This window comes from Jaculus jaculus, chromosome 5, assembly GCF_020740685.1.
Source record: "Jaculus jaculus isolate mJacJac1 chromosome 5, mJacJac1.mat.Y.cur, whole genome shotgun sequence".
In the NCBI taxonomy this organism is placed as follows: Eukaryota; Metazoa; Chordata; class Mammalia; order Rodentia; family Dipodidae; genus Jaculus; species Jaculus jaculus.
The window spans coordinates 138,585,903-138,608,170 of record NC_059106.1 but is presented as its reverse complement, the minus strand read 5'-3'; the positions used below and the strand labels follow the sequence as shown (position 1 = coordinate 138,608,170).

Genomic DNA, 22,268 nt, shown 5'->3' with positions numbered 1-22,268 from the left:
GCTGGGTCATGCCTTGGTTACCTAGTCAATAAGCTTGTTTCGACCTTCGGAGAACAGAAAGTCTCTAGGCGAATGTGAACACCCCAGTGTGTGAGTCATGCCCTAGGCCTGTGATCCCAAACCAAGGAGGGAAACCCGACTGCCTCCTCCAGGCTTGGGCCGGGCAGGTCTCTGGGGCCTGCCTTGCCTTGTGCAGTACCTGGCCACCCCCGCCGAAATCAACTATTACAGCCTCGGCTGTGCTTGGGCACAGAGGGAAGCTGAGGCTGCCAGGAGATCTGAGTGTCAAGGCAGTTCTAGAACAGAGCCTTCCCAAAGCCCTAGGAAAAGGGGGTGGACCCAGCAGCTGCACTTCTTAATGACACTACCCCATCTACTGGTAGCAGACAGAAGTGCCACTTGGCGAGATGATTTCTCATAAAACTGTACAAGCCGGTGGTTGCATCAGCACACAGCCAAAGCAGGGAAGGAAATGCTGCCACCAGGAGTCCCAGCCTGTCATTTGACATGTAAAGCGAGCCTTTTATCTCCCAGGGGGGCTTTTGGACCAGCTTTCTGACATCTGAGGGCTTTCATAACGCTCCTCCCTCCAGTCCTCCCCACCACACCCACTGAATGCACACTGACTGCAGAGGTAGGTAACCAGTGACAAATCTGGAGTCTTCAAAGTCCTTCAACACATATTCGTTGAGAATCTGCTGTGCCGATGCTGTTGCTGGGGAGAGAGCAGGGAAGGAGTCAGAAGTGTTTGCCTTCTGCTGGGATGGAGGGCCTGCCGGGAGGCAGATAATCAACAAACAACCAAGGAACAAAAGAGCAGACCCTGAAGTCTCTGGTGTGAAGGTTAGGAGGGAAAGTGGCTGTTTTCAAAGCTGAAGGATGACTCTCCGGGACACTGTCCAATGAGCTGGAGCCAGGCGTCCCAAGAGATGAGGGGACCACTGGCCTGTGCCAGCCAGTAGGAAAGATGCAGGTGGCCATTGAGCACTGAGAGATGGCTGGCTCAAGACAGTAAGACAAAAAGGATGCAAAAGGTTCAGTAATTTTACATTAATTTTACATTGAATTATAATTAATAGTGGCGATATAATAAAGTTGTGGTAAATTGAGTATGCATTGTTGAAGTTAATATTGCCTATCCCTCTTTCCTTCTTTAATGTGGCCAGTGGTTACACAGATGACAGCGTTGTCCTGTGCAAAAGGCATAGCAAATAGGAAGGCCTTGGGGACAGCAGTGAGCTCAGTGAGCTCAAGGGCTCTCATATGTTCCGCTGTGTGATCTTGACCTCTATTCTACCAGCCTTCTTCATCTTCGACTCCTGTCATGCAGTTTTCAACCCCCTCAAAACTGCCAGGACCTGGGCTTAGTGGTTAAGCACTTGCCTGTGAAGCCTAAGGACCCTCCCTGCTTCAAGGCTCGATTCCCCAGGACCCACGTTAGCCAGATGCACAAGGGGCCACACACATCTGGAGTTCGTTTGCAGCGGCTGGAAGCCCTGGAGCGCTCCCCCCCCCTCTTTTTTTCTCTCCCCCACCCCCGCCTCTTTCTCTGCCTGTCGCTCTCAAATAAATAAATAAATAAATAAATAATTTTTTTTTAAAACCTGCCAGGACCTGTGGCAACATTAATGGGAGGGGCATTGAGTCATTGGGGGTGCTGTACTCAGAAGGTATTACCATAGTTTCAACTCCCTGTCTTACCATATGATTTCTCTCACCATGATGCCAGCTGTCATGATGTGATGCAGCCAAGGATACTCTTGCCAGAGCCAGTGCCATGTTTTGATTTTTAGCCTCCAAAACTGTGACCCCAGCGGAGCCTTTTTTCTTTATAAGTAACTATCTTGCTGTATTTCATCATAGCATTAGAAAGCAGACTTACATAGCCAGTCCTCTTGGGAGATAGTTCTCTAGCTTATGTAAATGAGTAGCAGAGCTTTTCAGGCACCATTTTCTACAGGAAACTATTCTGTATATACATACCTCACCAGTGTGTTGTTTCTAGAGTTCTTGCCTTTTTAAAAAGGTTTTTAAAATATAGGGTCTCACTCCAGCCCATTCTGACCTGGAACTCATTCTGTAGTCCCAGGCTTGCCTTGAACTCACAGCAATTCTCTTGCCTCTGCCTCCTAAATGCTGGGATTAAAGGTGTGTGCCATCACACCTGGCTCTGTTTTTTAGCTTTGCATTAACACCTTCCATAAATACAGACAATATACCATGATCATAATACCCTCACACCACCCGCATTCCTCCCCCCCAAAAATTACCCTCCACTGAATCCTTCTTTTTCCATTTAGTCTCTCTTATATTTTGTTGTCATCTTTTTTTTCCTCCTATTATGCAGGTCTTGTGTAGATCATGTCAGCCACAGTAAGGCCATGACTATCAAGGCCACTCTGTGTCTGGAAGGCATCATTGTAAGCAGTCCTCCCTTTCTTTGGCTCTTACATTCTTTCCGCCACCTCTTCAGCAATGTTCCCTGAGCTTTGGAGGGTGATAGAGATGTCTCCCTCAGTGCTGAACACTCCACTGTCACTTCTCCTCAGCACTATGGTGAATTTGAATCATCCCAGTGGTGACTGCCATCTGAAGAGAGAAGCTTCTGTAGCCAAAAGTGAGAGTAACATTAATATATGGACACAAAATAAGTGTTTAGAGGACAAATTGATAGCATAATATATGCATTTAGCCAAACAGTAGTACTCTCTCCACTATGGCTCATGACCTCCCCAGCCATAGGCTATTGACTAGGTTTTCCATACCAGGCATGGATTCCCTCCTGTGGAACGGGCCTCCAGTCCAATCAGAGAGCACTTGGCTTCCCCTATAACAGACATGCTATCATTGCACTAGTTGGCCCATTTGGCCTGGCTGGACAGCCATAGGCTTGCAGGGCCCACTGCTGGTTAAGATCATTGATGACTTCTTGCTTGCAAAAGGCTTTCCAGCATCCTGATAGCTTCATCAACCAGTGAAGGGGTGCATCAGAACACGACTTTTCCCATTTCCCAATTTAGAGACAGTATGTATGTGAAACCTCAGAGCATAATCTCCAGAAGAAAGATATGGAGAAAACCCACAGAATAGTATTAGTGAGTGCTCCTGGTGTGCTCTCCAGAGCTGGGTGGTTGAAGGTAACACTAATCCAAGGAGATTAAGAGCAATATACATGATAACAGTAATAAGTGGCATAGAGGCAAGTTCCATCTCATTTTTAGAGCTCAACTAATAGCTTGAGTCTTCACTCCAGTTTCCTTTTCCAGATTCTGTCACTTCCAGTGATTTTTTTTATATTTGTATTTCTTTATCAGAGAGAGAGAGAGGGAGAGAGAATGGGTGCATCAGGGCCTCTTGCCACTGTATATGAAATCTAGACACATGCACCACTTGGTGCATCTGGCTTTATGTGGGTACTAGGGAGCTGAGCACAGGTTGTTAGGTTTTGCACAAAAGCGCCTTTAACTGCTGAGCCATCTCTCTAGCCCACTTTCAGTGATTTGGAAAAGGCAAACAGTTTGGCTTTCTTAGTTTGCATATTTTTGAGACAGAGTCATGCTATATAACCAATATCGCCTAAACTAGCCTCACATTTGAGATCCTCCTGTGCTCCCAACTGCTGGGATTACAGGTGTTTGTCTTCATGCTCAGCCACTTTGGGTTTCTATTGTGATTCCTCTAAGGGCTTCAAAAATTCTTGACAAAATAAGGCGAGCCATGCTGGGCATGGTAGCATACACCTTTAATCTCAGCACTTGGGAGGCAGAGGTAGGAGGATCACCATGAGTTCAAGGCCACCTGAGACTACATGGTGAATTCCAGGTAAGCCTGAGCTAGAGTGAGACCCTACCTCAAAAAGCAAAAAAAAAAAAGTATAATAATAATAAATAATAAGTAATAAAAATAAGGTGAACCAGGCATACTGGTGCATGCCTTTAATCCAGCAGTCAGGAGGCAGAGGTAGGGGGATCACTGTGAACTCAAGGCCATTCTGAGATTTACATAGTAATTTCCAGCTCAGCCTAGGATACACCAAGACCCTACTCCCAAAAACCAAACAACAATAATAATGTAAATAGTCAGGATTGGTGGGGAAGTATATCAAAAAGACTTTTATAGGGCTGGAGAGATGGCTTAGCGGTTAAGCGCTTGCCTGTGAAGCCTAAGGACCCCGGTTTGAGGCTCGGTTCCCCAGGTCCCACATTAGCCAGATGCACAAGGGGGCGCACGCGTCTGGAGTTCGTTTGCAGAGGCTGGAAGCCCTGGCGCGCCCATTCTCTCTCTCTCTCCCTCTATCTGTCTTTCTCTCTGTGTCCGTCGCTCTCAAATAAATAAATAAATAATTTTTTAAAAAAGACTTTTATAGTATATGATTAATTAGTAGCAACTATTCCTAGCTGACCAATAAAGCACAGGTTAATATTTTCCCCCAAAATAATACTCAAAAGGACGAGGTCTCAGTTTTCATACCTAGTTCATGTGGATATTAATGACAGTCCTGTCCTACAAGACCATTGCCCGGTAGTTAGTGCACCCAGGTGGCACAGCTGGACACTTTGTTCCCCACTAACAGGAATGTATGAGTGAACCCAGCTGGAGAATGGTTTAGGGAGAAAGGCAAAGAGAAAAACAATTGAGGATGCTGACTAGGCAATATCATAGGGTACGGATTCAGAAGAATGACGCGCAGTTGATCAAGGGAGTGGTGATCACGGTGATGAAGAGTTGAAGAAGGGGCTGGCTGCTGGCTGATGAGGGGGTTGCAAAGATGAATCAGCCCAGGTCCCTGCCCTCCAACTGCAGAAGCTCTTCCACCCACACCATTTAGGGAACAAGACAGCCCCGCCAATCTCCCAACATCGGAAATGCTCGCCTAACAGACTTGTGCCTGAACATTGCTCCCAAGCTCCCTGCCTCCCCCCACCCCCTGAGCTAAACTTTTTCTTTAAAAGTAGGGTTATCTAAGCAGCTGACTACTGGAAAAGACTGTGTTGCTTTGGGGTTTGGAAGCCCTGGACCCAGCTTCCAAATAGCAACACAGAGAGTGTTGCTCATTCATGGTATTGCATAATGCGTGCGTCTGAACAAATGGCATTACAAATCCATTACAAAACCCACACCCAGGCCCAAACCTTGTAGTGGCATTCAGCAATTCAACTCTGCACTGCTGAACCTCTGGACTTCACATCCTTGTAGGGAGAGCAAGAGAGAGGGAGAGCAAGTGGGTTTCTGTTTTGATTTTACTTTTACTCCTTAGCCAAAAATATGTCAGTGGCAGAAAAGTTTGTCCTAAGACAAGGTTAGAGCCCTGTTCCCTCTCCTCTTTATTCTCTGGACCATCTCTTTCAAGTACATAAAAGCAGTTGCATAAGGCTAAGAGTTGTGAAAATAGAAGTCTGGCGATCTCTATAGAGAGCGTCATTGAATCAGTAGGGAAACTCCCTTTGATTATCTGCCATTCTCAGTTTATATTTGTCTGAAATGGGTGGATTCTCACATGCACGTGTGTTAAAATAATTCAGCAGATATTTATTGGTAGCATTATAAATAACTGACTCACTGCAATTAAACGTGGGTTGCCTGCTTGTACAAGTTGTACACGCAAGCAAAAGCATCAAAAGGCCTCTTGTTTTGGTGACACTGGCTACAGGATCCTATGCACCCTGTACTACTCATACCTCTGGATTTTTGTTGCTGTTGTTGTTTTCAAGGTAGTCTTGCTGTAGCCCAGGCTGGCCTGGAATTCACTATGTAGACTCAGGCTGGCTTTGAACTCAGAGCAATCTTCCTACCTCTGCCTCCCAGGTGCTGGGATTAAAGGCATGCACCACCACACCCAGCAATACCTATGGCTTTTTGTCATCTCTTATATATGAAGTGCCTAGGGTCTTTTATTCACAGAAATTAACTTTTCCTTCACAACATGTAAGAAAGCATATTGTCACTTTTTTTGTACCTAAGAGTTGTAGAAATTGACACCCAAAAGTGAAGCAAAGTAAAAACAAGGGAGGTTACAGTAGGATCACCAACCCAATCACCAAACTAAGCTGGATGTGGTGGCACACATCTTTAGTCTCAGCGCTCAGGAGGTAGAGGTATCAATATGAGTTGGAGGCCATCCTGAGACTACATAGGGAATTCCAGGTCAGCATGGGCTAGAGCAAGACCCCGCCTCAAAAAATCAAAATCATCATCAACAACCCAAATTCTGTAGATAGAAAGTTCAAGCTTGAGCCAGGAGTGGTGGTGCACGCCTTTAATCCCAGCACTCGGGAGGCAGAGATAGGAGGATCACCAGTGAGTTCAAGGCCACCCTAAGACTACATAGTACATTTCAGGTTAGCCTGGACTAGATTGAAACCCTACCTTTACAAATCCATTACAAAAAATAAGGGGGGGTGGGGACTGGAGGGATTGCTCAGTGGTTAAGGCATTTGCCTGCAAAGCCAAAGAACTCAGGTTTGATTCCCCAGGACCCATGTTAGCCAGATGCACAAGGGGGCGCACGCATCTGGAGTGTTTTTGCAGTGGCTGGAGGCCCTGGCATGCCCATTCTCATTCCCTCCCCTCCTTCCCTCCCTCTCTCTCTCTCTTCCTCCCTCCTTCCTCCCCTCCCTCCCTCCCTCTCTCCCTCTCTCCTTCCCTCTCTCTGTCAAATAAATAAATAATTTAAAAAGAAGAAGAGGGAGAAAAGAAAGAAAGTTCAAGCTTGATCTCACTAATCCCAGCCGCCTATCCATCCTCAGCTTCCCAAAGCCTTGCCAATGACTACAGGGCATGCCAGTGATCCCTTTGGAAGCTTCCCAAAACTCACTCTAATTAAGGGCCAACAGGAAGCGCAGCACACAAAAAGGATGTGGTAGGGCATCGGAAATAGGGTATCTGAGGCTGGAGAGATGGCTTAGCGGTTGAGGGACTTGCCTGCAAAGGCACAGGACACAGGTTTGATTCCCCAGTACCCACATAAAGCCAGATGCACAAGGTGTCCCATGTGTCTGGTGTTTGTTTGCAGTGACTAGAGGCCCTGGTGTGCCCATTCTCTCTCCCTCTCTCTCCCTCCCTCTCTCTCTCTCTCTCTCTCAAATAAATATATAAAATATTTTAAGGAAAAAAAAAAAAAAGAAACAGGGGAGTTGTGTATTCCCAAGTCAGCCTGCTGCTTACTTGCTATGATGGACCTCTAGCTAGCCCACATCAATATTTTCTTCTACATCAGAAGAAAGGGGCCTATTGTTGCTACTTAAAGTGTGGTCCATGGGAGAGCAGTGTCCTTATTACCTGAGAATTGTTAGAAACAGAGACCTAGGCCTCCACCTACATCTTAGGAATCAGAGTCATCTTGTTAAGGAGATCCCCAAGGAGTCCTGAGGCACATTAGACTTGGAGAAGCACCAGACTAGATGGTTATTGTGTGTATGATTTCTCTGTCATTTTTGTTGTTCATTTGATTTTGAAACAGGGTCTCGCTCTAGCCCAGGCTGACCTGGAACTCACTGTGTAGTCCCAGACTGACCTCAAACAGTGATCTGGCTACCTCTGTCTCTTGAGTGCTGGTATTAAAGGCATGTACCTCCATTCTTGGCCAGATTTTTTTAATTAGTTTTGAAAATTAGGTTTTTGACTGACAAGTAAAAATTGTGTATATTTATCACATGCCACATGATTATATTTTATATATTATACAACCCTTGGTCAATCCAGTTAATATAATGATGCTACCTATGACTTTTTAAAAGATATTATTTTATTTATTTGCAAGGAAAGAAGAAAAGTGGGGAGAGAGAGAGAGAGAGAATGGGTATGCCAGTGCCTCTAGCTGCTAAATAAGCTCCAGATTCATGTGACACTTCATGCATCTGGTTTTACACGGAAACTTGGGGACTTGAACCAGAGTTGTTGAACCAGGAAAGTACCTTAATGGCTGAGGCATCTCCCCAGCCCTATTTATGACTTCTAGAATGCATCTTAACAATAACTCAACGGTCTCTTCAATAATACATTGGGCAGTGACAAGATTTGGGTTTGATTCCTAACACTACATATCTGATCTATGACCTGTGCAGACTGTTTACTTCTCTTAGCATCACAACAGTATGGTTGCTCTCCAGATTATTGAGAATGCTGCTCACAGGTAATTCTGAGCTTCTTTTACATTCATTATAGTAAAAGAAAAGCCCAAGTCTCTATGAATAGAGCCAGCTCACTACTTTCATTTTAATTTTCTTTTTCTTCTCTTTTTTTCTGAGGATGGGCGCTCTAGAGCCTCTAGCCACTGCAAACAAACTCCAGACGCATGGGCTACCATGTGCATCTGGCTTACATGGGTTCCGGGGAATCAAACCTGGGTCCTCTGGCTTTGCAGGCAGGTGCCTTAACCTCTAAATCATCTCTCCAGCCCTCATTTTAATCTTAGGCTGGAGAGATGGTTTAGCGGTTAAGGCGTTTGTTTGCCTGCAAAGTCACAGGATCCCTGTTCAATTCTTCAGGACCCCCGTGAGCCAGATGCACAAGGGGGCGCATCCATCTGGAGTTTGTTTGCAATGACTGGAGGCTCTTGCGCTCTCGCTCTCTCTCTCTCTCCCTCCCTCCCTCCCTCTTTCTCCCTCAAATAAATAAATAAATATAAAAAAAGAATGGAGTATTAACTGGAATTTGTAAACTTTTTTATTTTCAATAAAGTAGAAGACAGATGTTGTTGGCTCTCTGCAACCTTTAAACCTTTGGAAAAAAATGGTTCATCTTTCCATTTCGAGCTCTCTTCCAAGTGGCAACTTTTCTCCCCACTTCCCAACTAGGGATTACTAAGAAAGCAAACAAACAAAACGAAAAAAAAAAAAGGTGCTGGGTTGGATGGACTTCGCGAGGCCACATCGAGGGACACCAAACTTGGTTGAAAAACAATGTCGGGAAGCTCCTGCCACCTGGTGCCACGGAAACATCCCACACCCGAGTCTCCGCCTCCTACTGACGGTAGCTGGGGGGAGATAGTCACTCCCTTGAACGGCACCAGCCATATTTTTCAACTGTTTCGATTTCCGGCCGGACGCTAAAAGCGAATGAACAAGCCTGGAATGTACCATTCTCTTAATCAGTTTATCCAAATGGACACGTATGTAGAGACAGCCACAGGGAAGGTAACAGAAACAATTCTAACATTTCTTTTCCACAATGCTAGTAAATTCGAGATATGCAAGAAGCATCCGAGAGCAACAGATCCTACTTCCTCATCTCATCTTGGGGCCTGGACTACTTGGGCTCGCTCGCGTGACGTCACTTCCGGGAAGCGAGCCCGGAAACCCGGAAGCCCCGCGCGCCGAGGAGAGAAGGTTGTACTCGTGCTGTGCTGCGATGGGTCGCAGGAAAGCGCAGGGTGGCGGGTCTCTGGGCCGGGTCCTTATCCGTCATCAGACTCAGCGGAACCGTGGGCATCGACCGACCGACGCTTGGGTAAGGCAGGCCATGTCTTCTTTCTTGTTAAGTCTGATTTCGAGAGCCTGCGTGCTTCAAAAATTGAGACTTTGGAAGGATGAGTAGAAGTTTCTAGCAGGCCCTGGCACGGCGCAGGGCACCCAGGTAAAGACTTTAAAACAGGGCTTGTGAGGACGGGATGAGAATTTAGAGCATCCTGACGGCTGTGGTGGCGCCTGCCCGTTGGAAATTGCTGGAGAGTTGGAAGCAGGAGCATCAAGAATCTTCAATGCCAGGTTGTCTTCTCTACGTTTGCTGTGTGGCCTTTGAAGCCATGGACTGTCTTGGGAGTTTCTAATCTTTTGATTAAAAAAAAAAACTTTTTTTGAGTTTCCTGAAGCTATTCGTTTTCATCTGGAATAAGAAATAAGCTAGAAAAGAAAAAGAAAAATAACTAAACTCCCTGCTGTTTTCCTTGTGTTTCCCCTTAGCGATTTAGCTCTAAGATGAGCCCTTCATTTCTTTGGTTTTTCGAGGTAGGGTCTCGCTCTAGCGCAGGCTGACCTGGAATTCACTATGTAGTCTCAGACTGGCCTCGAACTCACGGCGATCTTCCTACCTCTTCCTCCCCAGTGCTGGGATTAAAGGTGTGTGCCACCACGCCCGGCTGATCTCTTCATTTCTAAAGGGTGACAAATAGCTTACAGGTCCCTTAGCCTAGGAAGATCATAGTAGGACCCCTAAAAAGTTAATGAAGTGTTTGGTTTATGCTTGTCATCCTAGTGGTCACTTTCATTCCCCTAGGTATTTGAGAGTGTACTGAATTCTCAGTAAGATCGTGTGCTGACTTGATTATGCATGTGCCAGTCACACCAGTCCACTTCCAACTGGAGGAATCAACATACATTGTCTACCAAAATTTATCAGGTGTAAAGGATTTGATTATTGGTCGTTTTAATTGATTTTGAATCACGTTCTTAGGATAGCTTTTAGGAATTAAGAGATCGAATGTGAATTCTAAAGAATCATATTCTAATCTTTATTCAAACTTATGTTTATCTTGTGACCCAAGGCAAACCATTTAAGCTTTTGACCCTTAATTTTTTTTTTTAATTTAATTGTATTTGTGCCTGTAAAAAACATACAGCATATACAGCTCTGGTTGTATCTGGAAACCAATATATTAATTGGGAACTTTTTTTTTTCTTGTTGCTGGAAACAGATGCCTATTTGACTTTACATGGGTGGCTAGAAAATTGAACCTGGGCCTGCCAGCCTTGCATGCAAGTTCCTTTAACTGCAGAGCCATCTCTCCAGTTCCCCCCTTTTTTTAAGAGAGAGAGAGAGAGTGAGTGTGTGTGTGTGTGTGCGCGCGCACGCGCGCGCACGCTCTTGTCTCCACCTCCCATGTCATTGTCAGTATCTGCATGCCCACCACAGGTCCTGGCCTTTTCCGTGGGGTCTAGGGATTGAACTCAGGTGCTGCAGCTTGAGAGGTTTAACTCCAGTCAGATAGAATAAGAAATGTCCATGCATAACATGTGATACAATCATCTTTGTTTTCCATTCCTATGGTTTCATTTTGCTATATTATCACTTGTGTCTGGAGTTAGTTTGCAGTAGCTAGAGGCCCTAGTGTGCCCATTCATATATCCTCTCTCTCTATTCTCTAATAAATAAGTCAAAATTATTGTATTGGGAAGGTCTCACCATATAGTTCAAGTTGATCTTGAATTTATGATCCTCCTGCCTCCAGCTCCTAAGTTACTGGGATCACAGGTGGCCACCAAATAAATGTTTGTTAGTGCAGATCTCTATGACAGTTTTCTGACTAACTAGCCGAGTCTGAAAAATGAAATTAAATGATGAAAAGGAAGTGCTTCTCATGAGGTAAGAAATACTCATTTAAGTGTCTTGGTCTGGAGTTTGGTGTTGCTGGACACTGAAGCTAGGACCTTGAACACACTAGGCAAGTACTTTCCTACTAAGCTATGCATCCAGCCTGTCTAATGTTAATTAGTATCCTAAAGGAGCCAAGCCTCCCTCAAGATTATCAAATAGCTTACAAAAAGTTTAGCACAGGGCTGAGGAGATGGCTTAGCAATTAAGGTGCTTGCCTGCAAAGCCAGAGGACCTAGGCTCGATTCCCCAGGACCCATGTAAGATGCACAAAGTGGCACATGGAGTTCATTTCCAGTCGCTGAAGACCCTGGCATGCCCATTCTCTCCCTCCCTCCCTCCCTCCCTCCCTCCCTTCCTCCCTCTCTTTCTCTCTCTCTCTCTCTCTCTCTCAAATAAATTTAAAAAAAAAATTTAAGTGTAACACTTGCCTGCATGTCAAGAACAGAAGAGAACTTTGTTTCTTTACCCTCTGTTTTATTCATAGTTGCACACCAGTGACCTCAATGATGGCTATGACTGGGGCCGTCTTAATCTTCAGTCAGTCACTGAACAAAGCTCTCTTGATGACTTTCTTGCAACTGCTGAACTTGCGGGAACAGAGTTTGTAGCTGGTGAGTTGTATATGGCTGAGCATATAGGACCGTGGTTGCATTTCCCTCTTGCTTACTTCAAGCTGGTGCCTTTAACTGTGGAATCGTCTCTCCCAGCCCCCTACTTAGAAATGTTGGAAAGTGTGCTCAGCCTATAAATGGTCTGTCATTAACCCAAAAGTCTGGTAGGTACAAGGTAGGTTGTGCACTATTTCTTAGGTTCAGCTCTGAAAACACTGCAGATCATACTTTACACGTTAAGTTCAGGAAACCACTGTAGAAAGCAAAATCCTACCCTTGTTGCCTTGAGGAAGTTTCACTGCTCACCATGGAAGTATGTGTTTGTGTGTTCATTCTAAGCATTATAAAACTTTTATTTCTTCTTATTATAGATGTTATTCTATTGCTTAATAATTCATACATTTGTACAAAATATTTCCTTCAGCCCCACCTCTATCAGGCATTGTGTTGGCTACTCAGAACAGTGTTACCAAATAAGTTTTGGGGTGGGGGGTGGAGAAGAGGGGCAAAAAGAGTTGTTTTAAGTGCTGTGAGAGGTCTGTAGAAGACAGTGGGTCATTCTCTACTTAGTAGGGCTGGAGAAATGGCTCAGTGGTTAAGGCACTGGCCTACAAAGTCTTAACAACTTGGACTCAGTTCCCCAGTGCCCACATAAAGCCAGATCCACAAACTCACAGAAATCCTTTCACATCAGTGTCCTGGAATGTGTGTGGTATCACAACTGGCGAGTTCGAGGCCAGCCTGGGCTATATAGCAAGACCCTGTCTCAGAAGGGGGATGAGGAAGATGATAGAGAATCTTATAGACAGAGGCTTCAGGGCATCCTTTCAATGATGGCCTCTGTTGCAGTCAGGTTCGCATTGCTGGCAGAAATCACCCAACCAAGAGGGGGAAAAAAGGTTTATTTTAGCTTGTAGGCTTGAGGGGAAGCTCTACAATGGTAGGGGAAAACGATGGCATGAACAGAGGGTGGACATCACCCCTGGCCAACATCAGGTGGACAACAGGAACAGAAGAGAGTGCCAAACACTGGCAAGGGGAAACTGTCTATATCACTCATAAGCCTGCCCACAATAATACACTGCCTCCAGAAGATGTTAATTCCCAAATGTCCATCAGCTGGGAACCTAGCATTGGAATACCTAAGTTTAGGGGATCACCTGAATGAAACCACCACAGCCTCCCGGCCAACACTCCCATTTGCTCTGTCCATCCTTGGGAACTACTTTGGTCCCTGGTCTGCGTCTTTTCATCCCAGCTGAGCACCCGCCTTGGAGCTTCACTCCCGCCCTGCTTAGCTGGAGCTACGTATATGCACTCCAGCCACTTGGTCAAATCCTGTAGCCCACTCACAGCCTAGACACCAGCCACCCATTTGTCCTATTTCCCATTTGTCAAGTATGGTTATTAAATCTTTGCCTTTTCACCAACTCCCATTAGCATAAAGTGAGAAAAGCAATTATACTAAATCTTCACAGTCCTTGTGTATTCTTACTGCTTCTGTTTCCATGAAAGTGGCTATATGGAATTGTATATATTGTCAATACTTTATTTATTTGAGAGAGAAGGAGAAATAGAGGATGGGTGCTCAGGGCCTCCAACCACTGCAAACAAACTCCAGATGCATACACCTCCTTGTGCATCTGGCTTACGTGGGTCCTGGGAAGTTGAACCTAGGTCCTTTGCCTTTTTGGTTTTTTGAGGTAGGATCTCACTCTATCCCTGGCTGACCTGGAATTCACTCTGTAGTCTCAAGGGTGGCCCCCTAAACTCATGGCCATCCTCCTACCTCTGCCTCCCGAGTGGTAGGATTAAAGATGTGTGCCACCACGCCCAGCTTTCTCTCTTTATTTGTAGAGCTAGAAGAACCAAGTTAAGAAAGCTGAAATTTGGTCTGGGAAGATGACTCTGTGGTTAAAGGCACTTTCTTCATGGCCTGCTGAGCTAGGTTTACTTCCCTAGCACCCATGTAAAGCCAGGTGCAAAGTAGTACATACATCTGTCATTCATTTACAGTGGGAAAAGACCCTGGTACACCCCACTGCCTTAAGTTGCCCCTTAAATAATACTGTTTTGTTTTTTTTTCCCTGTGAACAGAGAAGCTTAATATTAAGTTTGTGCTCCCTGAAGCTAGAACTGGACTGCTATCTTTCGAAGAGAGCCAGAGAATTAAGAAACTCCATGAAGAAAACAGACAGTTCTTGTGTATACCAAGGAGGTGAGTTGAACAAGGACGTGCACCAAGACGCATTGCAGGGCCACTGAGTGCACATCTTTTAAGTTGCTCATGGTTTCCTGTTTCCTTTTCTTACCTGCCATTACATCTGCTTCTCTTTTTATTTTGGTAGTTATGTGTGACACTTTCCTCACTTTGATTGTTTCAGACCAACGTGGGACAACAAAACTAGCCCAGAAGAACTCAAGCAGGCAGAAAAAGATAACTTCCTAAAATGGAGACGTCAACTTGTCCGGTGAGTGTTAGACTCTAACTTTGCCATTGAGACGCCAGTTCAGGCATTTTAGCATTGCTGTTTACTTTGTGGAGCCTGAACTCAAATTTTTAAGTGGAAAATGGTAGTGTTCTGCCTACAGGTGTGTTTTTGTGCATAGGCACACAGCATGCTGGGCGCAGGTTGTCTTCCTGGCCTTGTGGCCTTTAGTGGCCTTCTGTGTCACCAGGTTCTCTGCAGTTGAGCTCAGCTCTCCTGAGGATTCTTCTAGTAAGAGTTATGAGAGAGAGAGAGATGTGATTTTTGTTTGAGAGAGAAGCTTTATGGCTTAGTAATTTAAAATCTTTTTTAAATATTTCTTTATCTGTTTGAAAGAGAGAGAATGGGCACACCAGGTCCTCCTGCCACTGCAAACACAACTTCAGACACATGTGCTACTTTGTGCATCTGACTTTACCTGGGTACTGGGGAATTGAACCCAGGCTCTCAGGCTTTGCAAGCAAGCTCCTTTAACTGCTGAGCCATCTCTCCATCCCACCAAGAATAAATTGTATTCAGTGGAGTATTATATGAATAAATGTTAGGTTTCTTTTTTTTTTTTTTTTTTTTTACTGGCTCGGCTAGAGGTGTATAAAAAAATTTTGACAGTGCTTGACCTATTGGCACAAGCCTTTAATATCAACTGCTTGGGAGGATGAGGCAGCAGGATTGAAAGCTCAGTGTCCTCCTAGGATATAGAGTTGAGTTCAAGGCCACCCTGGGCAATTTAGTGAGACTCTGCCAACAATAAAAAGTTAAAGACCTGGGAGGTAGCTCAATGATACAACTCTTGCCTAGAATGCACAGAAGCCTAAGTTCAGCCCCCAGCACCATAAATAATAATAATACAACTGATTATTTTAATGTAATGAATTTGAGCATTTATACTTTCTAAAACATAGGCAAAGATATAAATTCCTTATTTTAAAGACAGGCTAGAAGAGGAACAAAAGTTGATATTGACTCCATTTGAAAGAAATTTGGACTTTTGGCGCCAGCTCTGGAGGGTCATTGAGAGAAGGTGAGTAACCATTTTCTTTTATATTATAAAGACATTGTGGTCTTGATAATAGGTTTGGGTATTGACTTATGCTCATGGGCTTTGGATCTGGGGGGAATGGAGATTAAATTATATAATGGGCTGTTGAAAATTATTTTAAAAAAGCTGAAAGTCTGGTGCTCTTTGACTTAAAATAGAGAGGATTTATATTAGAGGTTTTATAATATTTTACATTTATTTGTGTGTGCACACTTGCATGTGCACTCTGGGGGTCTTTCCACTGCATGTGAATGCCAGATGCACACACTGCTTTTTGTGGTTCAGCTTTATGTAGGTACCAAGCAATTGAACCCAGGTTGACAGGCTTTGCAAACAAGCTCCTTTAATTGAACTGAGCCCTCTTCCCACCCCCAAATATAGAGGTGGTTTTGTTGTTGTTTTTGTTTTTGTTTTTTCCTGTATAAGGGCTTAGAGCTAGTTCAGTGGTAGAATACTTGCCTGTCATGTGTGTGGCCCAGGTTCAGTCCTTGGTACCATAGAACTGTGTGTTGTGTGTGTGTGTCAATCAGATGGAGTTACTAGGTGCGTACATTTGACAAGTGTGTGCTAGTGAATCTGTCGGTAAGGTGAATTCTGGAGTAGCTACAGCTACTCCAGCAAATGTATATCCAGTTCCTCCAGGTCATATGGGAAACATGAGAGTAGATAAAAGTACATTCTTGGGCTGGAGAGATGGCTTAGCAGTTAAGCGTTTGCCTGTGAAGCCTAAGGACCCCGGTTCGAGGCTCGGTTCCCCAGGTCCCACGTTAGCCAGATGCACAAGGGGGCGCACGCGTCTGGAGTTCGTTTGCAGAGGCTGGAAGCCCTGGCGCGCCCATTCTCTCTCTCTCCCTCTATCTGTCTTTCTCTCTGTGTCTGTCGCTCTCAAATAAATAAATTAAAAAAAAAAAAAAGTACATTCTTGCCTACAAGAAAGAGCATGTATGTAATGAGGGGAGACAGATGTCAAGTAAATGCCAAAGTGCCGAATGCCAGGGGCACACAGATAAGTGAAATGCAGACCTTCAGCTCAGAGCACACAATGGCTGTAAAAGGCAAAAGGGAGTGTGACTCCTACTGTGTTGCATGCAGAATATGGTGAGCTGTGATGGAGGAGAGGAATGAACAAGTGATAAGGACAGCATAATGGAGAGGAGGGTTTTGTTTTTTTAATATATTTTATTTATTTATTTTGCAAGTAGAGAAAATAGGCACACCAGAACTTTACATGAGTACTAGTAAACCACCCTCAGGTCAGCAGGCCTTGCAGGAAAGCACCTTACGGAGCCCTCTCTCCAATCCCTGATTTTTTTTTTTTTTTCAAGGTAGGGTCTCACCAGATCTGGCCTAGGCTGACCTGACACTCTATAGTTACAGGCTGGCCTCAAACTCACAGCAATCTTTCTACCTCTGCCTCCCAAGGGCTGGAATTAAATATTTTAAACCATTTTTGTTTTATTTATTTATTTGAGAGACAACAGGGGGAGAGAGAAAAACTGGGCATGCCAGGGGCTCTAGCTGCTAAAAACAAAACTCCCGACACATGTGCCACATTGTGCATCTGGCTTATGTCGGTCCTGGGGAATCGAACCTGGGTTCTTTGGTTTCGTAGGCAAATGTCTTAACCACTAAGCCATCTCTCCAGCTTTTTAAAAATATTTTTATTTATTTATCTGAAAGAGAAACAATTCCAGCCCTGATTTTTTTTTTTTTTAAGGTAGGGTATTACTGTGTCCCAGACTGACCAGGAATTCACTATGTAATCTCAGGGTGGCCTTGAACTAATAGGGATCCTTCTATCATGGCCTCCCAAGTGCTGGGATTGAAGGCTTGTGCCACCACATCCAGCTTGATTATTTTTATTATTTTATTTTATTTTTTTGGTTTTTCAAGGTAGGGTCTCACTCTAGCCCAGGCTGACCTGGAATTCACTATGGAGTCTTGGGGTGGCCTCAAACTCACAGCAATCCTCCTACCTCTGCCTTCCGAGTGCTGGGATTAAAAGCGTGTGCCACCACGCCCGGCTTTTTTCTTTTTTAAATTGGACATTAATAACATGTGAATGGGGTTACAGAGATGGCTTTGCTTGCAAAGCTGAAGGCCTGGGTTCAATTCCCCAGTATCTGTGCAAAACAACATGCACAAAGTGGAGCATGTGTCTGGAGTTTGATCCAGCAAGAGGCTGTGGTGCACCCATTCTCATCCTTTCTTCCCTCCTCTACTTGCAAATAAATAAATTAAAAATAATATTTATTTATTTTTGTTTTGTTTTTCAAGGTAGGATCTCACTCTTGCCCAGGCTAACTTGGAATTCACTATGTAGTCCTCAGGTTGGCCTTGAACTCACAGCGATACTCCTATCTTGGCCTCCCAAGTGCTGGGATTAAAGGCGTGTGCCACCATGCCCAGCAAATAAAAATATTTTAAAAATAGGCTGGGGGCTGGGATCTGGGCAAATGGGAGAAATGGTTTAGTGGTTAAGGTGTTTGAGAAGCCTAAGACCCCAGTTGATTCCCCAGGACCCACGTGAGCCAGATACACAAGAGGGAACATGCTCTGGAGTTCATTTGCAGTGGCTGGAGGCCCTGGCACGCCCATTCTCTTTCTCTCTGCCTCTTCTCCTCTTTCTCTCTCTCACTTAGGTAGGTAGGTAGGCAGGTAGGTAGATAGATGGGTGGGTGGGTAGATAGATAAGATAGATAGGCAGGCTGGGCATTGTGACACACACGTTTATTCCTAGCATTTGAGAGGCTGAGGTGTAGGAGGCTTACTATGAGAATGAGGTCAGCCTGGGCTACAGAGTGAGTTCCAGGTCAGCCTAGGCTAGAGTAAGGCCCTACCTCAAAAACCAAACAAACAAGATATGTATTTAGAAATCAAACATGTTCATGCAATAAAATTCTCAGTTCAGGGCTAAAGAAATTGCTCAGTGGTTAAAGGCACTTGCTTGCAAAGCCAGACAGTCCGGAGTTTGATTTCTCAGCACCCCATATAAAGCCAGGTGCACAAAGCTTGTCACATGTGTCTGGAGTTTGTTCTGGCCAGAGGCCCTTGTGCTTCTTCCTGTTTCTCTGTCTCTTTCACTCTCAAATTAATTAATTAACATTTTTAAAAAATAAAGTTCTTGGACTGGAGAAATGGCTTAGCAGTTAAGGCACCTGCAAAGCCAAAGAACCCAATTTCGATTTCCCAGGACCCATGTAAGCCAGATGCCCAGGGTGGCGCATGCGTCTGGAGTTCATTCACAGTGGCTGAAGGCCCTGGCATGCTCATTTTGTCTGTATCTTTCTCTCAAATAAGTAAATACAGATAAAAATTTAAAAATTAAAAATAAAGTTCTCATCTTAATTCAAGGTCTGCCTGAGACTACATAGTGACTTCCAGGTCAGCCTGGGCCAAAGCAAGACCTTACCTCAAAAATAACTAAATAAAGCTGGATGTGATGGCACATACCTTTAATCCACAGCACTTCCAAGGCTGAGATAGAAGGATCACTATGTGTTTGAGGCCAGCCTGAGACTACACAGTGAGTTCCAGGTCAGCCTGGACTAGAGTGAGACCCTATCTGGGGAGAAAAGGGGGGGGGGGATATTGCATCAACCAAATAAATAGAAAATAAATGCTGGTAAAGGTATGGGAAGAAGAACTGGATTCACTGCTAGCTGGAAATGAATACTAAAATATGAAAACTTAGGACATGGGAGATTGCTCAGTGGTTAATGGTGCTTTCTTGCAAAGCTTGACTGCCCAGCTAAGTCATCTGCAGAAAAGTGGATGGAATAAGACATTTTCTGTGAAATAAATCACCTTTCTTTTTAAGGTGACGACAGCATTCTAGATAGTGGTGATGTTTGTGAATATTTTATATATTTGTGTATGTGTTCATATGTGAGTGTGGGCAGGCATGTGTGTTATGTGGATGTCAAAGGACAACTTTGGTTGGTTCTTACTTTCCAGCCCTTTGAAGGCAGAGTCTCTGTTCACCTCGTGTTGGGATTGTAGGTAGGGTCTGGGGATCCAAACTCGGGTATTAAGGCTTGCTGTGTAAGTATTTTACCTATTGAGCCATCTCCCAGCTCCCAACTTTGTGAATATTCTTAAGATCAGGGCTGGAGTGGTTAAGGCACTTGCCTGTGAAGCCCAAGGACCCAGGTTCAATTCCCCTGTACCCATGTAAGCCAGCTGCACAAGAGGGCGTGTGAGACTGGAGTCTGTTTGCAGTGGCTGGTGGCCCTTGCGTGGTGCGCCCCTTCTCTCTTTCTCTCTGCCTCTTCCTCACTCTCTGTCTCAAATAAATAAATTAAATATTCTTAAAGTCATTGTAATATGCACTAAAATGGTAAATTAGGTTTTGATTTTTTTTTTTTTAATCACTTGGGCTCCTTGACCCTTGGTCGTATATGGAGGGCTATTTTGCTGGGATGTGGGAAGGTCAGAGCAGTAGCCTGAAAAAAGAAGTTTGCTGCTGGTCGCAGGCTTCAGTCATCGGGCTTGAGTGGAACTTGGAAGCCCCAGCGCCATTCAGATTCCTGGAGGACTTCTCTCCAGCAGAATGGGCTCATGTCTCTTTTACGGCTTTAGTAACAGCCGACAGTGGGTTCTTTTATTTCCAAAGAAAAGTGGCCACAAGCTCCTCTCCAGTACTGCATTCTCCACCTTAAGGGAAGACCCCCAACTTCATTCATAGCATCCACATGTTGTAGGTTTTTCTCCTACTTCCTGTGTTACTTGTCCTTCCTCCATGTTCCTCTTACTATTTATTCTGGTTTCTGACTGACATAGGGGGCTTCTTCAAATGACTAGTGATATTTTTTGGTCCATTATGTTTAGGAATGAAGCATTACATAGCTGATTGGCAGGTCTCCTGTTTAGGTGGAGTGTGCCAAGTGGTATGTGTAGGGTGACTAGGCAGGCGTCATTGGTTTTATTTGTTTGGAAAGTGAAGAGTGATCTGAGTGATATGATATAAAGGAGCAGGCATCTTCACAGTTCACTGTGTAGACTCACATTTAATCCCTTTTATACATGTGATTCCTCTTTCCCACCTTTCCCATGCCTGTGTCCCCATTGGAGAGCCTCTGGGGTTCATCTCCATTAGTCTTCTTGCTATTGAGGGTAGAGGAATCAGAGCTGTGGGCTGGCTTAGCTGGAACATTAGGGCACCTAGGAAATCACTCTTCAGACTGTCAGACCTGTGCCCAGACTCTTTCTTGGAGAGAACTCATGCTTCTGACTCTGAGCTTTCTAGGGACTCTCAGGCATAAAAATCCGCTTGCTTCTGTTGGAGAGATGGCTTAAAGGTTAAGGTGCTTGCCTTCAAAGCATAAAGACCCAGGTTCAGTTCCCCAGTACCCATGTAAAGCCAAATGCGCAAGGTGGTACATGCATCTGGAGTTCATTTATAGTGACTAGAGGCCCTGGTGCTCCCATATTCTCCCCTCTCTCTCTCAAATAAATATTTGTAAAAAATGTGCTTGTCATTATTCTCAATTTTTTTCCATTGCTCATAATTGTTTCATTTTTGTTGGTTTTGAGAGGGTGCAGATTGGCTGGAGAGATTGCTCAGTGGTTAAGGTACTTGCCTGTAAAGCCTAACGACCTGAATAAAAGCCAGATGCACAAAGTGGCACATATGTCTGGAGTTCATTTGAAGCAGCTGGAGACCCTAGTGCATCCATTCTCATTCTCTCTCTCTAATAAATTTAAAAAAAAAAATTTTAAGCTTCTGTTTAAAAAAGAGGGAACCATATGTGTTACATTTTCTGTGATCAACAGATTGGTATTTTATACATTTTATGTCCCTAAATTAGCAACTAGTTTAACCCCCAGAGTGAGCCTGTATATTGAAATTGTAGCCTCGGTTGGATTACAAATTTTTACATTGAAATATATCTGGTTATCCAGAAATGTTGTTAAAAACTACTACCATGTCTTTAAGAGAAAATATTTATTGATGTTTTCCCTACAACAGATGTCACCTGCTTACTAACAGGCTGGTTAAGCCATCTGCCTCTATAACTTTAATAGTAGTTATCAGAAAAAAAAAAAATGCGTATATAACATCTAAACACAGGAGACTGCTGAGGCAGTGGGGGTAGAACAATTCCAGCAAGACAAAGCATTTCCAGTGTGTTGCCTAAAAGCTTCCTGCTCCAAAGTTGCCACTTTGTATTCTAATCCATGATCAGCTAACTTGAAATGTCTTTGTCTTTTCTTACTGGAGTTGGAAACTTCTTTCTGTGTATTGGTGGGAGGACATCATGCGTAATGTTGATCGGCCTGTAGTTTGTAGCTTTAACTTACTAAGCTTCTTTCCCCCTCCCCCACTTTTTTTTTTGAGACCATTTAGCTTAATTTAGTGTGAAAGTGAGATATCCTGAAAAAGGAAATACTGGAACCAGCTTAATTAGAGAACATTAAAACAGTTTGCCAAAAATTAGCAAATCTGTGAGTTTCTTTGAATCATAAAATTATGCTAGAATTTTAACTGTTCTGAAAGAAAATGAACTTTGATTTTGGATTGGCTTCATAGTGGGGTTTGGTTTGATTTGGTTTGGTTTTGCTTTGTTTTGTGACAGGACCTCACTATATAGTCCTGCTTGGCCTGGAACTCAGCATGTAGACCAGGCTAACCACAAATTTGGGCCATTCATCCTCTGTCTCCGAAAAGTTTGAATTACAGATAATGTGTTCCCACATCCAGCTCAGAAAAAACATTGAAAGTATCAAAAGTCCTACCCGAAAGCCGGGCATGGTGGCACACGCCTTTATTCCTGGCATTTGGGAGGCAGAGGTAGGAGGATCGCCATGAATTCGAGG

General features: G+C 44.2%; 1 protein-coding gene across 1 annotated transcript in view; it reads left to right on the top strand.

The window, feature by feature from the left end:
- The first annotated feature begins 9,310 nt into the window (after nt 1-9,310).
- Lsg1 (large 60S subunit nuclear export GTPase 1) overlaps nt 9,311-22,268 on the top strand; it is a 32,280-nt gene continuing 19,322 nt past the window's right edge. The window contains exons 1-5 of the mRNA XM_045151074.1: nt 9,311-9,447; nt 11,795-11,921; nt 14,019-14,139; nt 14,306-14,392; nt 15,345-15,431. Coding sequence (XP_045007009.1) covers nt 9,349-9,447; nt 11,795-11,921; nt 14,019-14,139; nt 14,306-14,392; nt 15,345-15,431 — 521 coding nt within the window. The 5' untranslated portion in view covers nt 9,311-9,348. The remainder of the gene's footprint in view (nt 9,448-11,794; nt 11,922-14,018; nt 14,140-14,305; nt 14,393-15,344; nt 15,432-22,268) is intronic.